Source organism: Saccopteryx leptura, chromosome 2 (assembly GCF_036850995.1).
Source record: "Saccopteryx leptura isolate mSacLep1 chromosome 2, mSacLep1_pri_phased_curated, whole genome shotgun sequence".
In the NCBI taxonomy this organism is placed as follows: Eukaryota; Metazoa; Chordata; class Mammalia; order Chiroptera; family Emballonuridae; genus Saccopteryx; species Saccopteryx leptura.
This window is the reverse complement of record NC_089504.1, coordinates 158407910-158424410: the sequence shown is the minus strand read 5'-3', so window position 1 is coordinate 158424410 and position 16501 is coordinate 158407910. Positions and strand designations below refer to the sequence as shown.

The window sequence follows — 16501 nt, the reverse complement described above, 5'->3', positions numbered from 1 at the left end:
CAACAAACTAAATCTTTCTCTTCAGGGGTTTAACACAAATATTTCTACATTAAGAAATAAGGTGGATGGCCTGACCAGGAGGTGATAAAGTGGATAGAGTGTTGGACTGGGATGTGGAGGACCCAGGTTCAAAACCCCAAGGTCACCAGCTTTGAGCTCATCTGGTTTGAGCAAAGCTCACCAGCTTGAACCCCAGGTTGCTGGCTTGAGCAAGGGGTCACTCAGTCTGCTGTAGCTCACGGTCCAGGCACATATGAGAAAGCAATCAATGAACAACTAAGGTGCTGCAACAAAGAATTGGTGCTTATCTCTCTCCCTTCCTGTCTGTCCCTATCTGTCCCTCTCTCTGTCTCTGACACACACACACACACACACCAAAAAAGAAATAAGGCACTTCCTGGAGTGACGTCACGGAAATGGCACCGTGAGTAGCGCGTCCGACAGATCTCCCCAAAATCACAACAAATTTATCAACTAGAAACAGAAAAATTTATCCTCGGAGCATTCCGGAGTTCCACACAAACTGAAAGCGAAAGGACTGTTATCACTTGAATCTGAGAGACGAGGGTGTGGAGGAAGCTAACTACCGCAGGAACGTTCATTCAAGCCGCGGAGAGAGCGCGCCTGTGTGCTATCAACAAGACCACCCTTAGATGCCAATAAGAAAGAGGAAATCGAATATTATGGATACAAAAGAAAGAGAGGTAACACAAATAGATGTGGAAAAATCTATGGAGAAAAGACTTAACATATTGGAAGCCTTGGAGCTAAATGACAGAGAATTTAAAATAGAAATCTTAAAAACACTCAGAGATATACAAGAAAACACAGAAAGGCAATTTAGGGAGATCAGAAAACAACTCAATGAACACAAAGAATATATTACCAAGGAAATTGAAACTATAAAAACAAATCAAACAGAAATGAAAAACTCAATTCACGAGCTGAAAAACGAGGTAACAAGCTTAGCTAACAGAACAGCCCAGATAGAAGATAGGATTAGTGAAATAGAAGACAAACAACTTGAGGCACAACAGAGAGAAGAAGAAAGAGACTCAAAAATAATAAAAAACGAGAAAGCCCTACAGGAATTGTCTGACTCCATCAGAAAGAATAACATAAGAATAATAGGTATATCAGAGGGAGAAGAGAAAGAAAATGGAATGGAGAATATACTCAAACAAATAATAGACGAGAACTTCCCAAGCCTGTGGAAAGAACTAAAGCCTCAAATTCAAGAAGCAAACAGAACACCAAGTTTTCTTAACCCCAACAAACCCACTCCAAGGCACATCATAATAAAGATGACACAAACCAATGACAAAGAAAAAATTCTCAAGGCAGCCAGGGAAAAGAAGAGTACAACATATAAAGGAAGGCCTATTAGATTATCATCAGATTTCTCAGCAGAAACTCTACAAGCTAGAAGAGAGTGGACCCCAATATTTAAAGCCCTGAAAGAGAGGAACTTTTAGCCAAGAATACTATACCCATCAAAGCTATCCTTCAAGTAAGAAGGAGATATAAAAACATTCACAAATACAGAAAAGATGAGAGAATTTATCAGCAGAAAGCCCCCACTCCAGGAAATACTAAAGGGGGTTTTCCAACCAGATTCAAAGAACAAAAGAAAACACCACCACAAGTAACAGCTCCACCAAGAACACAATAAAACCAAACTTAAACTGTGACAATAAAGGAAAAAAAGGGGGGAGAGGATGGAGATTAACAGTAGCAAAGGACGATGATTTGCAGAAATACTCATAAGATAGGGTACTACAATGAATATGGTAGGTACCCTTTTCATTACTTAATGGTAACCACCCTTGAAAAAACCACCACAAAAACACTTGACTTAAAAAAGGTAGCAACTGAGGAAAGAAGTATGGAACACAAACAAACAAAACCAAATGATAGAAAAACAAAAAAGAAGAATCAAACAAGATACAAAATTAACAGAAAGCAATTTATAAAATGGCAGTAGGGAACCCACAAGTGTCAATAATTACACTAAATGTAAATGGATTAAACTTACCAATAAAAAGACACAGAGTAGCAGAATGGATTAAAAAAGAAAATCCAACTATATGCTGCCTACAAGAAACACATCTAAGCAACAAGGATAAAAACAAATTCAAAGTGAAAGGCTGGAAAACAATACTACAAGCAAACACCCAAAAAAAAGCAGGTGTAGCAATACCCATATCTAATAATGCTGACTACAAGACAGAAAAAGTACTCAGAGACAAAAATGGTCATTTCATAATGATTAAGGGGAAGTTGAATCAAGAAGACATAACAATCCTTAATATATATGCACCAAACCAAGGAGCACCAAAATATATAAGACAGCTACTTATTGACCTTAAAACAAAAACTGACAAAAATACAATCATACTTGGAGACCTCAATACACCGCTGACGGCTCTAGATCGGTCATCCAAACAGAGAATCAATAAAGATATAGTGGCCTTAAACGAAATACTAGAACACCTGGATATGATAGACATCTACAGGACACTTCATCCCAAAGCGACAGAGTATACATTTTTCTCTAGTGTACATGGAACATTCTCAAGAATTGACCATATGTTGGGCCACAAAGACAATATCAGCAAATTTAGAAAAACTGAAATTGTACCAAGCATATTTTCTGATCATAAAGCCTTGAAACTAGAATTCAACTGCAAAAAAGAGGGGGAAAAACCCACAAAAATGTGGAAACTAAACAACATACTTCTAAAAAATGAATGGGTCAAAGAAGAAATAAGCGCAGAGATCAAAAGATATATACAGACAAATGAAAATGAAAATACAACATATCAGAATCTCTGGGATGCAGCAAAAGCAGTAATAAGAGGAAAGTTCATATCACTTCAGGCCTGTATGAACAAACAAGAGAGAGCCGAAGTAAACCACTTAACTTCACACCTTAAGGAACTAGAAAAAGAAGAACAAAGACAACCCAAAACCAGCCGAAGAAAGGAGATAATAAAAATCAGAGCAGAAATAAATGAAATAGAGAACAGAAAAACTACAGAAAAAATCAATAAAACAAGGAGCTGGTTCTTTGAAAAGATCAACAAAATTGACAAACCCTTGGCAAGACTCACCAAGGAAAAAAGACACAGGACTCAAATAAATAAAATCCAAAATGAAAGAGGAGAGATCACCACAGACATCATAGATATACAAAGAATTATTGTAGAATACCATGAAAAATTATATGCCACCAAATACAACAATCTAGAAGAAATGGATAAATTCCTAGAACAATACAACCTTCCTAAACTGAGTCATGAAGAAGCGGAAAGCCTAAACAGACCAATCAGCAGGGAGGAAATAGAAAAAACCATTAAAAACCTCCCCAAAAATAAAAGTCCAGGACCAGACGGTTATACTAGTGAATTCTATCAAACATTCAAAGAAGACTTGGTTCCCATTCTACTCAAAGTCTTCCAAAAAATTGAAGAAGAAGCAATACTTACAAACACATTGTATGAGGCCAACATAACCCTCATACCAAAACCTGGCAAGGATGGCACAAAGAAAGAAAACTACAGACCAATATCTCTAATGAATACAGATGCTAAAATACTAAACAAAATACTGGCAAACCGAATACAATAACATATTAAAAAAATAATACATCATGATCAAGTGGGATTCATCCCAGAATCTCAAGGATGGTTCAACATACGCAAAACGGTTAACGTAATACATCATATCAACAAAACAAAGAACAAAAACCACATGATCTTATCAATAGATGCAGAAAAGGCTTTTGATAAAATACAACACAATTTTATGTTTAAGACTCTCAACAAAATGGGTATAGAAGGAAAATATCTCAACATGATAAAGGCCATATATGATAAACCATCAGCCAACATCATATTAAACGGCATAAAACTGAGGACTTTCTACCTTAAATCAGGAACAAGACAGGGTTGTCCACTCTCTCCACTCTTATTTAACGTGGTGCTAGAAGTTCTGGCCAGAGCAATAAGACAAGACAAAGAAATAAAAGGCATCCATATCGGAAAAGAAGAAGTAAAGGTATCACTTTTTGCTGATGATATGATCCTATACATCGAAAACCCGAAGGACTCCACAAAAAGATTATTAGAAACAATAAACCAATACAGTAAGGTCGCAGGATACAAAATTAACATACAAAAGTCCATAGCCTTTCTATATGCCAACAATGAAATATTAGAAAACGAACTCAAAAAAATAATCCCCTTCACGATTGCAACAAAAAAAATAAAATACCTAGGAATAAACATAACAAAGAATGTAAAGGACCTATATAACGAAAACTACAAGGCATTATTAAGAGAAATAGAAAAAGACACAATGAGATGGAAAAATATTCCTTGTTCTTGGATAGGAAGAATAAATATAATCAAAATGGCCATATTACCCAAAGCAATATATAAATTTAATGCAATTCCCATCAAAATTCCTATGAGATTTTTTAAAGAAATGGAGCAAAAAATCATCAGATTTATATGGAACTATAAAAAACCCCGAATAGCCAAAACAATCCTAAGGAAAAAGAATGAAGCTGGGGGCATTACAATACCTGACTTTAAACTATATTATAGGGCCACGATAATCAAAACAGCATGGTATTGGCAGAAAAATAGACACTCAGACCAATGGAACAGAATAGAAAGCCCAGAAATAAAACCACATATATATGGTCAAATAATCTTTGATAAAGGGGCCAACAACACACAATGGAGAAAAGAAAGCCTCTTCAACAAATGGTGTTGGGAAAACTGGAAAGCCACATGCAAAAGAATGAAACTCGACTACAGCCTGTCCCCGTGTACAAAAATTAATTCAAAATGGATCAAAGACCTAAATATAAGACCTGAAACAATAAAGTACATAGAAGAAGACATAGGTACTAAAATCATGGACCTGGGTTTTAAAGAACATTTTATGAACTTGACTCCAATGGCAAGAGAAGTGAAGGCAAAGATAAATGAATGGGACTACATCAGAATAAAAAGTTTTTGCTCAGCAAGAGAAACTGATATCAAAATAAACAGACAGCCAACTAAATGGGAAATGATATTTTCAAACAACAGCTCAGATAAGGGCCTAATATCCAAAATTTACAAAGAACTCATAAAACTCAACAACAAACAAACAAACAATCCAATAAAAAAATGGGAAGAGGACATGAACAGACACTTCTCCCAGGAAGAGATACAAATGGCCAACAGATATATGAAAAGATGCTCAGCTTCATTAGTTATTAGAGAAATGCAAATCAAAACTACAATGAGATACCACCTCACCCCTGTTAGATTAGCTATTATCAACAAAACGGGTAATAGCAAATGTTGGAGAGGCTGCAGAGAAAAGGGAACTCTCATCCACTGTTGGTGGGACTGTAAAGTAGTACAACCATTATGGAGGAAAGTATGGTGGTTCCTCAAAAAACTGCAAATAGAACTACCTTATGACCCAGCAATCCCTCTACTGGGTATATACCCCAAAACCTCAGAAACATTGATACGTAAAGACACATGTAACCCCATGTTCATTGCAGCACTGTTCACAGTGGCCAAGACATGGAAACAACCAAAAAGCCCTTCAATAGAAGACTGGATAAAGAAGATGTGGCACATATACACTATGGAATACTACTCAGCCATAAGAAATGATGACATCAGATCATTTACAGCAAAATGGTGGGATCTTGATAACATTATACGGAGTGAAATAAGTAAATCAGAAAAAAACAAGAACTACATGATTCCATACATTGGTGGAACATAAAAACGAGACTAAGAGACATGGACAAGAGTGTGGTGGTTACCAGGGGTGGGGGGAGGGAGGACATGGGAGGGAGGGAGGGAGAGAGTTAGGGGGAGGGGGAGGGGCATAGAGAACTAGATAGAGGGAGGCGGAGGACAATCTGACTTTGGGCGAGGGGTATGCAACATAGTTTAATGACAAAATAACCTAGACATGTTTTCTTTGAATATATGTACCCTGATTTATTAATGTCATCCCATTATCATTAATAAAAATTTATTAAAAAAAAAAAAAAAAAAGAAATAAGGTAGATGCATTCAAAAGGAAATTTGTTCTTTGGGAAGGTCATATACAGGAAGAAGGTACAGAAATGTTTCCACTTTTCCAAGACTTTTTGATTGTTGCAGACATCAATTGGAAATTGATATTTAATATAATAAATACATTTAAGAGTGTTAGTTCAAAACTTTGACCACTATTACCCTGAAAATGAGGATCTCACAAAGGTAACCTCTGGATTGACCTATTCATGGAAGGTATCAATTCCTGCTCCCTTAATCATTCTGATAAAGGAAAATAGATTTATCTTTTGATGTAACTCTGGTGTCCAAACATAAAATGCAATCATTGCCACAGTTTTGAATATCACTGAAGAAGACTGTCCATTTTTTAGTTACAAATCTATCAAATATTCAGTCATATCTTCTACTGCCTACTAAGTGAGGAGACTTTCTCAGCCCCATTACTAATAAAAACCAAACAGAGAAATGGGATGGAAGTCACTGCAGCGCTTCGTCTCTCAGAAACAAAACTGCAGGCTCGGGTGCCAAGTGTTGTTGCAAAGAAGCAACAGCGGGTTTCACACTAGTTTTACTTGAATTAAATATTGCTCTCTAGAAATTTCAGTAGTATTGTATTAAAAAATATATATACATTTTACTGTTTGGTTATTCTAGAACCTTTTTATTTTATAGTATTATAATTAAAAGATAATGCACAAAATATTAATAATGGTTTTTATCTCTGCCTTAGCGGTCCCTGAAATAATTCTATTTTTACTGGTCCTCAAGTGTAAAAAGGTTGAAAGCCACTGATGTACAGTATTACTTTCTCAATAAAAAAATTTACAAATTCTCTAATCTCTCAACGTATCATGTAGAACCAAACTGAAGACTTGAGGCGCAAGACAATAAAGAACATTTTAACCAGAAATTGTTTTTCTATAATTTAGATTTTTATAGAAAAGTAGTTCACTTACTTCTTTCACTATCTCCTCAGAGTGTTCAAAAGTACAATATTTGTGGTGTGCCATAAAATAAGAAAGTGACATTCCATCAAAATAGAGATGAACAGATAATTTTTCCCATGGATTTTCAGGTAATTCCTATTTAAATTCAATAAAAAAGATCGTTACTATAAAAATAAAGTTGGCTGGAAGATTAAAATTTTATAGTCAACAAAAATGAAATTATATTTCTGAAAATCATAGCATTATCAGTTTGACTAATGACTCATCTCATAAAATTTTCTTCATGGCATTTTGGCAGGTTATGAGGCCGTTAATTATATTATTTTATTTTTTGTAAAATATATTTACATGCCAACAAGGTAAAGAGTTTTATACTTACCAGAAAATAGCTTACTATATATAATTTACTACATCTTATCTTTAGATAACACTAGTAATTATACCAAGCAGAAGAAGAAAAAAAAGTGATTTTCAGGAGTAAAAAAAAATGAAGTTTAGTTAAAAATTCAAGAATGGCAGAAAAGGGCCCTGGCTGGTTGGCTCAGTGGTAAGAACGTTGACTAGCTTGTGGTTGGCTCAGCTTGTGGATGTCCCAGGTTCGATTCCTGGTAAGGGTACACAGGAGAAGTGCCCATCTGCTTTTCCACCCCTCCCCCCCTCGCTTTTCTCTCTCTCTTCCCCTCCTACAGACATGGCTGGATTGGAGCTAGTTGGCCCCGGGCGCTGAGGATGGATCCATGGCCTCTGCCTTATGTGCTTAAGGAGATCTTGTTGCTGAGCAATGGAGCAATGCCCCAGATGGGCAGAGCATCACCCCATAGTGGGCTTGCTGGGTAGATCCTGGTCTGGGTGCATGTGGGAGTCTGTCTCTCTGCCTCCCCTCCTCTCACTGAATGAAAGAAAAAGAAAAAAGAGTGGCAGAAATGGAAGAGATTAACAGTAGTCTAGAAGGTGTCACGATAGGGGTTCTTCAAGTCCCTGGCTATGACCAGGTACTGAGCACCAGGTTCTGTCTCATCCATTCCCCTTTACTACCCGAGTTGAAACTCAGGTCTCTACCGAGTTTCTGTTATTGCCTGCCAGCAGAGCTCCCTGCTTCTTTTCCTCCTATCCAGTTTCTGTCAGGGCAGAGTGAAAACAGCAGAATGGAAGTTCAGATCATGTCACTCCCTTACTCAAGTCCTCATACGGTCCTCAGGTCAGCCTGGCACCAAAGCTCTCATAAGACTCCTCCTGCTCAAGTCATGAAGGCTCCTTGGCGGCCCTTGAACATTCCAAGTATGCTCCTGCCTTAGAGTCCTTTGCACAATTCACCCAGTGTCTGTATGGTTGTCCTCTCACCATTCTGAAGTTTTTACTGCAATCTTTTCTTTGCAGTGATGTCTTACCTGACCACTACATTTAAAATGTGACTTCCTCCCTGGCCTCAGCCCTCTGTCAGCCTTTCCTGCTTTATTTTTCTTCCCAGTACTTGTCACTACCTAACATACCTTTTATTCTACATTTTTGGTTTTGTTTCCCACCACTAAACAGAAACTCCATGAAAGCAAGAATTTCTGACTACTCAGACCATCAATGTATCTCCAGGCCTAGGGAAGGTTTGATAGGTAGTATGTGGTACACAGCAGATCCTTTAGTTAAAACACTGATATGATGCCTATGGCCTTGGCCAGTTGGCTCACAGGATAGATCATTGGCCCAGTATGCAGACATCTGGGATTTGATTCCTGGTCAGGGCACACAAGAGAAGTGACCATCTGCTTTTCTTCCCCTCCATCTCCCCCTTCTTTCCCTCTTCCTCTCCCATAGCCAGTGCTCAACTGGTTTGAGCGTAGCCCCAGGCTCTGAGGATAGCTTGGATGGTCAGAGCTTGTCAGCCTCAGGTGCTAAAAATAGCTCGGTTGATTTAAGCATCGGCCCCAGGTGGGGCTTTCTGGGTGGGTCACAGTGGGAGTCTATCTCTCCTCCTTTCACTTAAAAAAAAACACACACAAAAGGTACCACCTGATCAGACAGGGACACAGAGGACCCAGGTTTGAAACCCCAAGGTCACCAGCTTGAGTCCAAGGTTGCTGGCTTGAGCAAGGGGTCACTAGGTCTGCTGTAGCCCCTTGGCCAAGGCACATATGAGAAAGCAATCAATGAACTAAGGTGCTGCAACAAAGAACTGACGTTTCTGATTTCTCTCCCTTCTTGTCTGTCTGTCCCTATCTGTACCTCTCTCTATCATAAAAACAAAAAAACAAAAGGTACCTAGGAAAGTAACTTTTCATTTTGCTTAAAGTTACAGAACTTATCAATAGTGTGAAGTGAGGAATTAATGTATGTACTACAAGTTGTTCTCCTAGGTTAAGCTAAACAGCAAGGAAAACTACCTTGATAAACTAAACAATCTGAATCTCCATACTTCTTCGCAGACCTTACTTCTGCAACATCCCATAGTGGCTATGAAAAATCAGAGGGGCCCTGGATAGTAACACAAGCAGCATTAAAAGCTTCTCTAGGCCCTGGCCAGTTGGATCAGTGGAGAGAACATTGACCCAGCATGCAGATGTACTCAGAGGTGGATTTAACAGCGGGAGCACCAGGCGCACGCCCTGGGTCCCAACTTCTGAAGGGCTCCGCAAAATCCCAACTTTACATTTTTTTCTAATGACACCAAGTTTTGTTTCATATGTGCAATTTTAACATTAATAGTACATAATATTTTTTAGTTATTTAAAAATATGGTTAACATGCATTTTTATTTTCCCTCTTTTCTTGGGGGGCCCAAAATTTTCTTCTGTGCCTGAGGCCTCAACCAACCTTAATCTGCCTCTGGATGTACTGGGTTTGCTCTCCTGTCACAGCACTCATGAGAAGCAACCATCTGCTTCTCTTCCCCTCCCTCTCCCCCTTCTTTCTCTCTTCCCCTCTCGCAGACAGTGAGTGACTCAACTGGTTCAAGCATTGGCCTGGGCGCTGATGATAGCTCAGCTGGTCCAAGCAGCCACCTCAGACACTGAGGATAGCTCAGCAGATGTGAGCATAAGCTACAGATGGGGGTTGCTGGGTGGATCCCAGTCAGGGTGCATGTGGGAGTCAGTCTCACTATCTCCCCTCCTTTCACTTAAAAAAAAAAAATTAAAATAAAAGCTTCTTTACTTTCTCATTCAAGGGAGTTTGTGGCTCTTATTAGGTCTTTATTAGCGTGTTATCACAGCTTTCATACAGAAATACATACTTTCATTCCAGTTTTGTATCTTTCTACTGGAATCCTCAAACACAGCTACAGATTAATCTTCTTACTTCACTGCTCAGAAACTTCCAATAGGGCTGCACCAACTGACCTCCACCTTTCTTTCTTAAATCCTATTCACCACTACTTTTTCTCACAAAACCTCTATTCTTCTAGCCAAACAATTATATTATTTCTTAAAAATGTGGCATGCCGCCTGACCAGGTGGTGGCGCAGTGGATAGAGCGTCGGACTGGGATGCAGAGGACCTGGGTGCGAGACCCTGAGATCGCCAGCTTGAGTGCAGGCTCATCTGGTTTGACGAAAAGCCCACCAGCTTGAACTCAAGGTTGCTGACTCCAGCAAGGGGTTACTTGGTCTGCTGAAGGCCTGCGGTCAAGGCACATATGAGAAAGCAATCAATGAACAACTAAGGTGTTGCAACACGCAATGAAAAACTAATGATTGATGCTTCTCATCTCTCTTCATTCCTGTCTATCCCTCTCTCTGACTCACTCTCTGTCTCTGTAAAAAATAAATTAAAAAAAATTAAAAAAAGATGTGGCATTCCCATTTGTCTCTTGGTGCCTGCCGGTACACGCCATTCCCCTAATCAGGAGAACTTTCCTAAATCTTCCTTAAGAGCTACCTCAGCTCTCACGGTCACTAAGTCCCTACACACTGAGCCAGTGAACAGGCGCTGGCTCTCTGCACATGACTCTATAGTTGTGCAGCACTTAGGCTCTAGAGGTCTTCAAGCATAGGATTTTACCTGCACCCAGCATAGTGTTCCATGTGCAGAACCATCCTGGAAACAACCACCAGCATTTTTACCAACTTCTCATTCTTTGATATTGTTCCTTGTTATCAAAATAAGTTGTTGGCCTGACCTGTGGTGGTGCAGTGAATAAAAGTGTCAACCTGGAATGCTGAGGTCGCCGGTTCAAAACCCTGGGCTTGCCTTGTCAAAGCACATATGGGAGTTGATGTTCCTGCTCCTTCCTTCTCTCTCTCTCTCTCTCTTTCTCTCCTTTCTAAAATGAATCAAGTCTTAAAAAAAAGTAAGTTTTTAATAAAGAATCTTCCATATTACTCACTTTAATGCTGATAAAAGTTCCTAAAAAGTGGCTCACACTTAGGTTTATTTAAAATAAGCCTATGAACCAAAGTGGTAACTTTATATATATATGTATGTGTGTGTGTATTTATATATATATATATATATATATATATTTTTTTTTTTTTTTTCTTTGCGACATAGAGACACAGAGAGAGAGAGAGAGAGAGAGAGAGAGAGAGAGAGAGAGAGACAGGGACAGACAGAAAGGGAGAGAGATAAGCAGCATCAGGTCTTTGTTGTAGCACCTTAGTTGTTCATTGATTGCTTTCTCGTATGTGCAGTGACCCCCTGCTCAAGCCAGTGACCTTGGGCTTAGGCCAGCGACCATGGGGTCATGCCTATGATCCCATCTTCAAGTCAGAGACCCCGCACTGAAGCCGGTGAGCCTGCGCTCAAGCCAGATGAGCTCGCGCTCAAGCTGGTGACCTTGGGGTTTTGAACCTGGGTGCTCCATGTCCCAGTCCGACGCTCTATCCACTGCACCACCGCCTGGTCAGGCAGTAACTTTACATTAATGAGTAATTTATATTCACACAGGAACATCCTTCACTATAAAAACTGTCACTTGCCCTGGCCGGTTGGCTCAGTGGTAGAGCGTTGGCCTGGTGTGCAAGAGTCCTGGGTTTGATTCCTGGCCAGGGCACACAGGAGAAGCGCCCATCTGCTTCTCCACCCCTCCCCCTCTCCTTCCTCTCTGTCTCTCTCTTCCCCTCCTGTAGCCAGGGTTCCATTGGAGCAAAGTTGGCCCGGGCGCTGAGGATGGCTCTGTGGCCTCTGCCTCAGGCACTAGAATGGCTCTGGTCGCAACAGAGTGATGCCCCAGATGGGCAGAGCATTGCCCCCTGGTGGGCGTGCTGGGTGGATCCAGGTCGGGCACATGCGGGAGTCTGTCTGACTGCCTCCCCGTTTCCAATTTCAGAAAAATACAAAAACTATCACTCAAATTATGTTACCTTTAACATTTTATGGCAAACAATTTAAATCAACAATATATACTTTAAGTACAAATTACCATAATGTGAATTTCCACCTCTCTCTTTGAAAGCAGTTCCTGAAGGAGTTCTACTGCATCTCGTTGCCAGACATTCCCAACCTATTTGGGAGAAATGAACTCAGATTCTTTCACATTTCACAAAATAATTCAGGAAGCAAATGAAGATACACAAATGTAGCCATTAACACATGCCATAGAGAGCAGTACAAAATTTACAAGCAGCTTTCAGACACTATCATAGGTGTATGATAGAAATGATCTTAAGACACTATTGCAGGGGTCGGGAACCTTTTTGGCTGAGAGAGCCATGAACGCCACATATTTTAAAATGTAATTCTGTGAGAGCCATACAACGACCCGTGTACGTTACGCATTATCCAATAAAAATTTGGTGTTGTCCCGGAGGACAGCTGTGATTGGCTCCAGCCACCCGCAACTATGAACATGAGTGGTAGAAAATGAATGGATTGTAATACATGAGAATGTTTTATATTTTTAACGTTATTATTTTTTTATTAAAGATTTGTCTGCAAGCCAGATGCAGCCATCAAAAGAGCCACATCTGGCTCGCGAGCCATAGGTTCCCGACCCTTGCACTAGTGTCTGAACTTCCTGACCTCATACCCTCTTAAAGTACTTTATGCTTTAAAAATAAAGACCTGCATTAAAAACAAAGCATCATAACACTTTTTTTTGAAAAGGTCAATATGCCAATGTGGTGCTTGAACAATATGTATTATAATGCCTACAATGTGTGGTTGTTAGGGAGCAGTGCTTGTTATGTTTCACATGTTAAGAGCAAGGAACTGGGGACTGGGGCCCCTGCTCCCTGCTGAGCCACGCCAGAAAGTCACTGTCCCTGGGACTAATGAACCTCTGGTGGCATCCTGACTGCAGAACCACTAGAAGCCCTGAGCCAAACAACCAAGAAATAGCTCCTAGCTCCTGACCACAGAAACTGTATGAGTGAAGAAGTTTCAGCTTATTGGTTACTCAGCAGAGATAATTAACATACATTCCTTTACCTTATTCCCAGCTTCACATCTATTACAATTTAATTTGGTGAAAGAATACTATTTTTATAAGTTTATGCCTTCACATCTACGAAGACATGTTTGTTCATTTATTCAGATGTTTTTTATATCCTTCAGTGTAATTCTGTTGTTTTCATCATAAAGGCCCTTCAGCTATTATATTAAACTTATTTCTAAGTATCTTATTATTTTTGTTGCAACTGAAAGGGATTTCATTTTGCATTCTAATCCTAAAAAATAATTATTAATAAAAAGCTATTTAAAATTAATCATTCTACGAATTACTGTTTACTCACAGGTATGGTATGATAGAGCTGACAAGGAATACAAAACTGGGGTGTGTCAGGATACAGCAAAATAGGGTAGAGATGACACTGCAGGATCTCCTCAGTGAGCCCATGATCTAAATATTGTACCTGAAGCAGGACAAATGCAATTTATAATTTAAATTTACTATTAAAAACTAAGGGACTGGATAAAGAAGATGTGGTACATATACACTATGGAATACTACTCAGCCATAAGAAATGATGACATCGGATCATTTACAACATGGATGGACCTTGATAACATTATACTGAATGGAATAAGTAAATCAGAAAAATCTAAGAACTATATGATTCCATGCATAGGTGGGACATAAAAATGAGACTCAGAGACATGGACAAGAGTGTGGTGGTTACTGAGGGTGGGGGAGGAAGGAGAGAGACGGGGTTGGGGAGGGGAGAAGCACAAAGAAAACCAGATAGAAGGTGATGGAAGACAATTTGACTTTGGGTGATGGGCATGCAATATAATCAAATGTCAAAATAACCTGGTGATGTTTTCTCTGAACATATGTACCCTGATTTATCAATGTCACCCCATTTAAATTAATAAAAAAAGAAAAAATCAAACAACCCCTCCCCCCCCCCCCAAAAATAAACCAACTAAGAGACAAGAAATTCCTGGGTCTCAAAAATAAAAAAGGGGACATCTTTAAAAGATATCTAAATCTGGATTTGAAAGATCTTCAGAATAAAGAAACATCATATTCCCTTATCCTGTAGTGTATTAAACATTGTCAAAAGGTTTTTACACATAAACCAGAGCTTTAAAATAACAACTGGATCTTATTAGATTTATAAGTTTCTTGAAAATAACCTATTTTTTAGGATAATTTAAAATTTTTGTTTTGTTTTTTAAAAATATTTTAGGAATACTGATTTACATTAGTACTGGAGTATCTCTCAAACAGTCTCAAAGTCTGAGAACCTCTCTATGCCATCCTTCCTTCCTGGGCTGTCTGGCAACCAGCATTTTAAAAATGGAACAGATCACAGGGATGGCAGTACAGGGAATGTAGTCAATAACACTGTAATAACCGGGTTATTGGTGGGTACTAGGCTTATCAGGAGGAACACTTTGTAGATTATATAAATATCTTGCTACTATGTGGTACATCTGAAACTAATATAATATTGTATGTCAACTGCAATTAAAAAAATTTTTGTAAGGATGAAATAGAGTTGAATACCAAATATGAGTATATTACATGCAGTAAGGACAATGTGGTGATTGCTGGGGCGGGGGTGCTGGGTAAAGGCGGGGGGTATTAATGGTGATGGAAGGAGACTTGACTTGAGATGGTGAATGCACAATACAGTGTACAGAGATGCGCTGTAGAACTGTGCACCTAATACCTGTATAATTTTGTTAACCAGGGTCACCCCAACAAATTCAATAAAAAGGTTTTAAAAAAGAGTATGGTTTCATGTAATGTTTATTTCTTTTTTTTTTTTTTTTTTACAAGGACAGAGAGAGAGAGTCAGAGAGAGGGACAGACAGGAACGAAGAGAGATGAGAAGCATCAATCATCAGTTTTTCGTTGTGACACCTTAGTTGCTCATTGATTGCTTTCTCACACGTGTCCTGACCGTGGGGCTACAGCAGACCGAGCAACCCCTTGCTGGAGCCAGGGACCTTGGGTTCAAGCTGGTGAGCTCTGCTCAAACCAGATGAACCCACGCTGAAGCTGGCGACCAAGGGGTCTCGAAACTGGGTCCTCCGCATCCCAGTCTGATGCTCTATCCACTGCGCCACCGCCTGGTCAGGTTAATGTTTATTTCTTAATGTTGATCATAGTATAAACTTTGAAGGTATCAGGTTAAGGAATGAAAAGTTTATTGTGTATACTTGAAATGTAAAATGACCACAGGAAAATAAAAGTGGTGATTAAAGTATTAAAATACTTTGAAATAAATTAAACAAAAATAAAAAAACAGAGATAGATATTAGACAGTTCACCACCATTCCATATATGTACAGTTCATGACTTATGATAACTTAGTGAAAGTAAATTTCAGTTCACTTTTGTATTAAAAGGAGGTTGTCTAAATAATTCAAATGTATGTAGAAATTGACTCATTTACATAGAAACACATGAATCTGTAAAGTATCCATATGTGTAAACACTCAGGCTAAATTTGAAACCACTTCACTTCTACTGAAACCCTAAAGCGGTAGTCTAATAGAAAAAGCTCAAGACTGAGATCAGAAATTTAGGAATCAGATGCTAAATTTCAATTTTCTTATTAGTAAAATGGAAATAACCTACATCTATGAAAGTTGGAAACAAGTAGTGAAACATGAATGCACATATGTAAAAAAACCCTTAAAAACTAGAAGTGCTATGTAATTGTTAGATATCATCATCAAATAGATAATATACCCTGTGCAAGTAAAACAAAAGGCTTTTTCCTCCTCTCCTAAAATTGAAATTTCCAAGTGCTGAATGGCCTATGATTTAGTTGCTTTATTTAATAAATACGTTATTAAAAATGGAGGTATTTTTCTGTGTATTTTTATATGCACATTATTTCAAAGTATACAGCTCTTTCTAAAGATATCACATGAAACTCAAGGACTCTCAGTATTCTGAAGGTAACCATTATCCTCACAGGGCAAATATTAGCTGGGCTATAAAAAAATTTGCTAAGGCAATATGTAATGTACAGGAAAACAAGCTGTTTTTACTTAACATCATGTATACAAACACGGCTTCCAATGATGAATAAGTGGTACCATTAAAGTACCAGTGGCCAATCTCTACCTAGAAATAGTGTTTTGG

General features: G+C 38.7%; 1 protein-coding gene across 1 annotated transcript in view; it reads right to left on the bottom strand.

Moving 5' to 3' along the window:
• RNF17 (ring finger protein 17) overlaps window positions 1–16501 on the bottom strand; it is a 162140-nt gene that overhangs the window by 18778 nt on the left and 126861 nt on the right. The window contains exons 28-30 of the mRNA XM_066365810.1: window positions 13689–13808; window positions 12377–12457; window positions 7037–7162 (exon numbers count right to left, since the gene is read on the bottom strand). Of these exons, the coding sequence (XP_066221907.1) occupies window positions 7037–7162; window positions 12377–12457; window positions 13689–13808 (327 nt within the window). The remainder of the gene's footprint in view (window positions 1–7036; window positions 7163–12376; window positions 12458–13688; window positions 13809–16501) is intronic.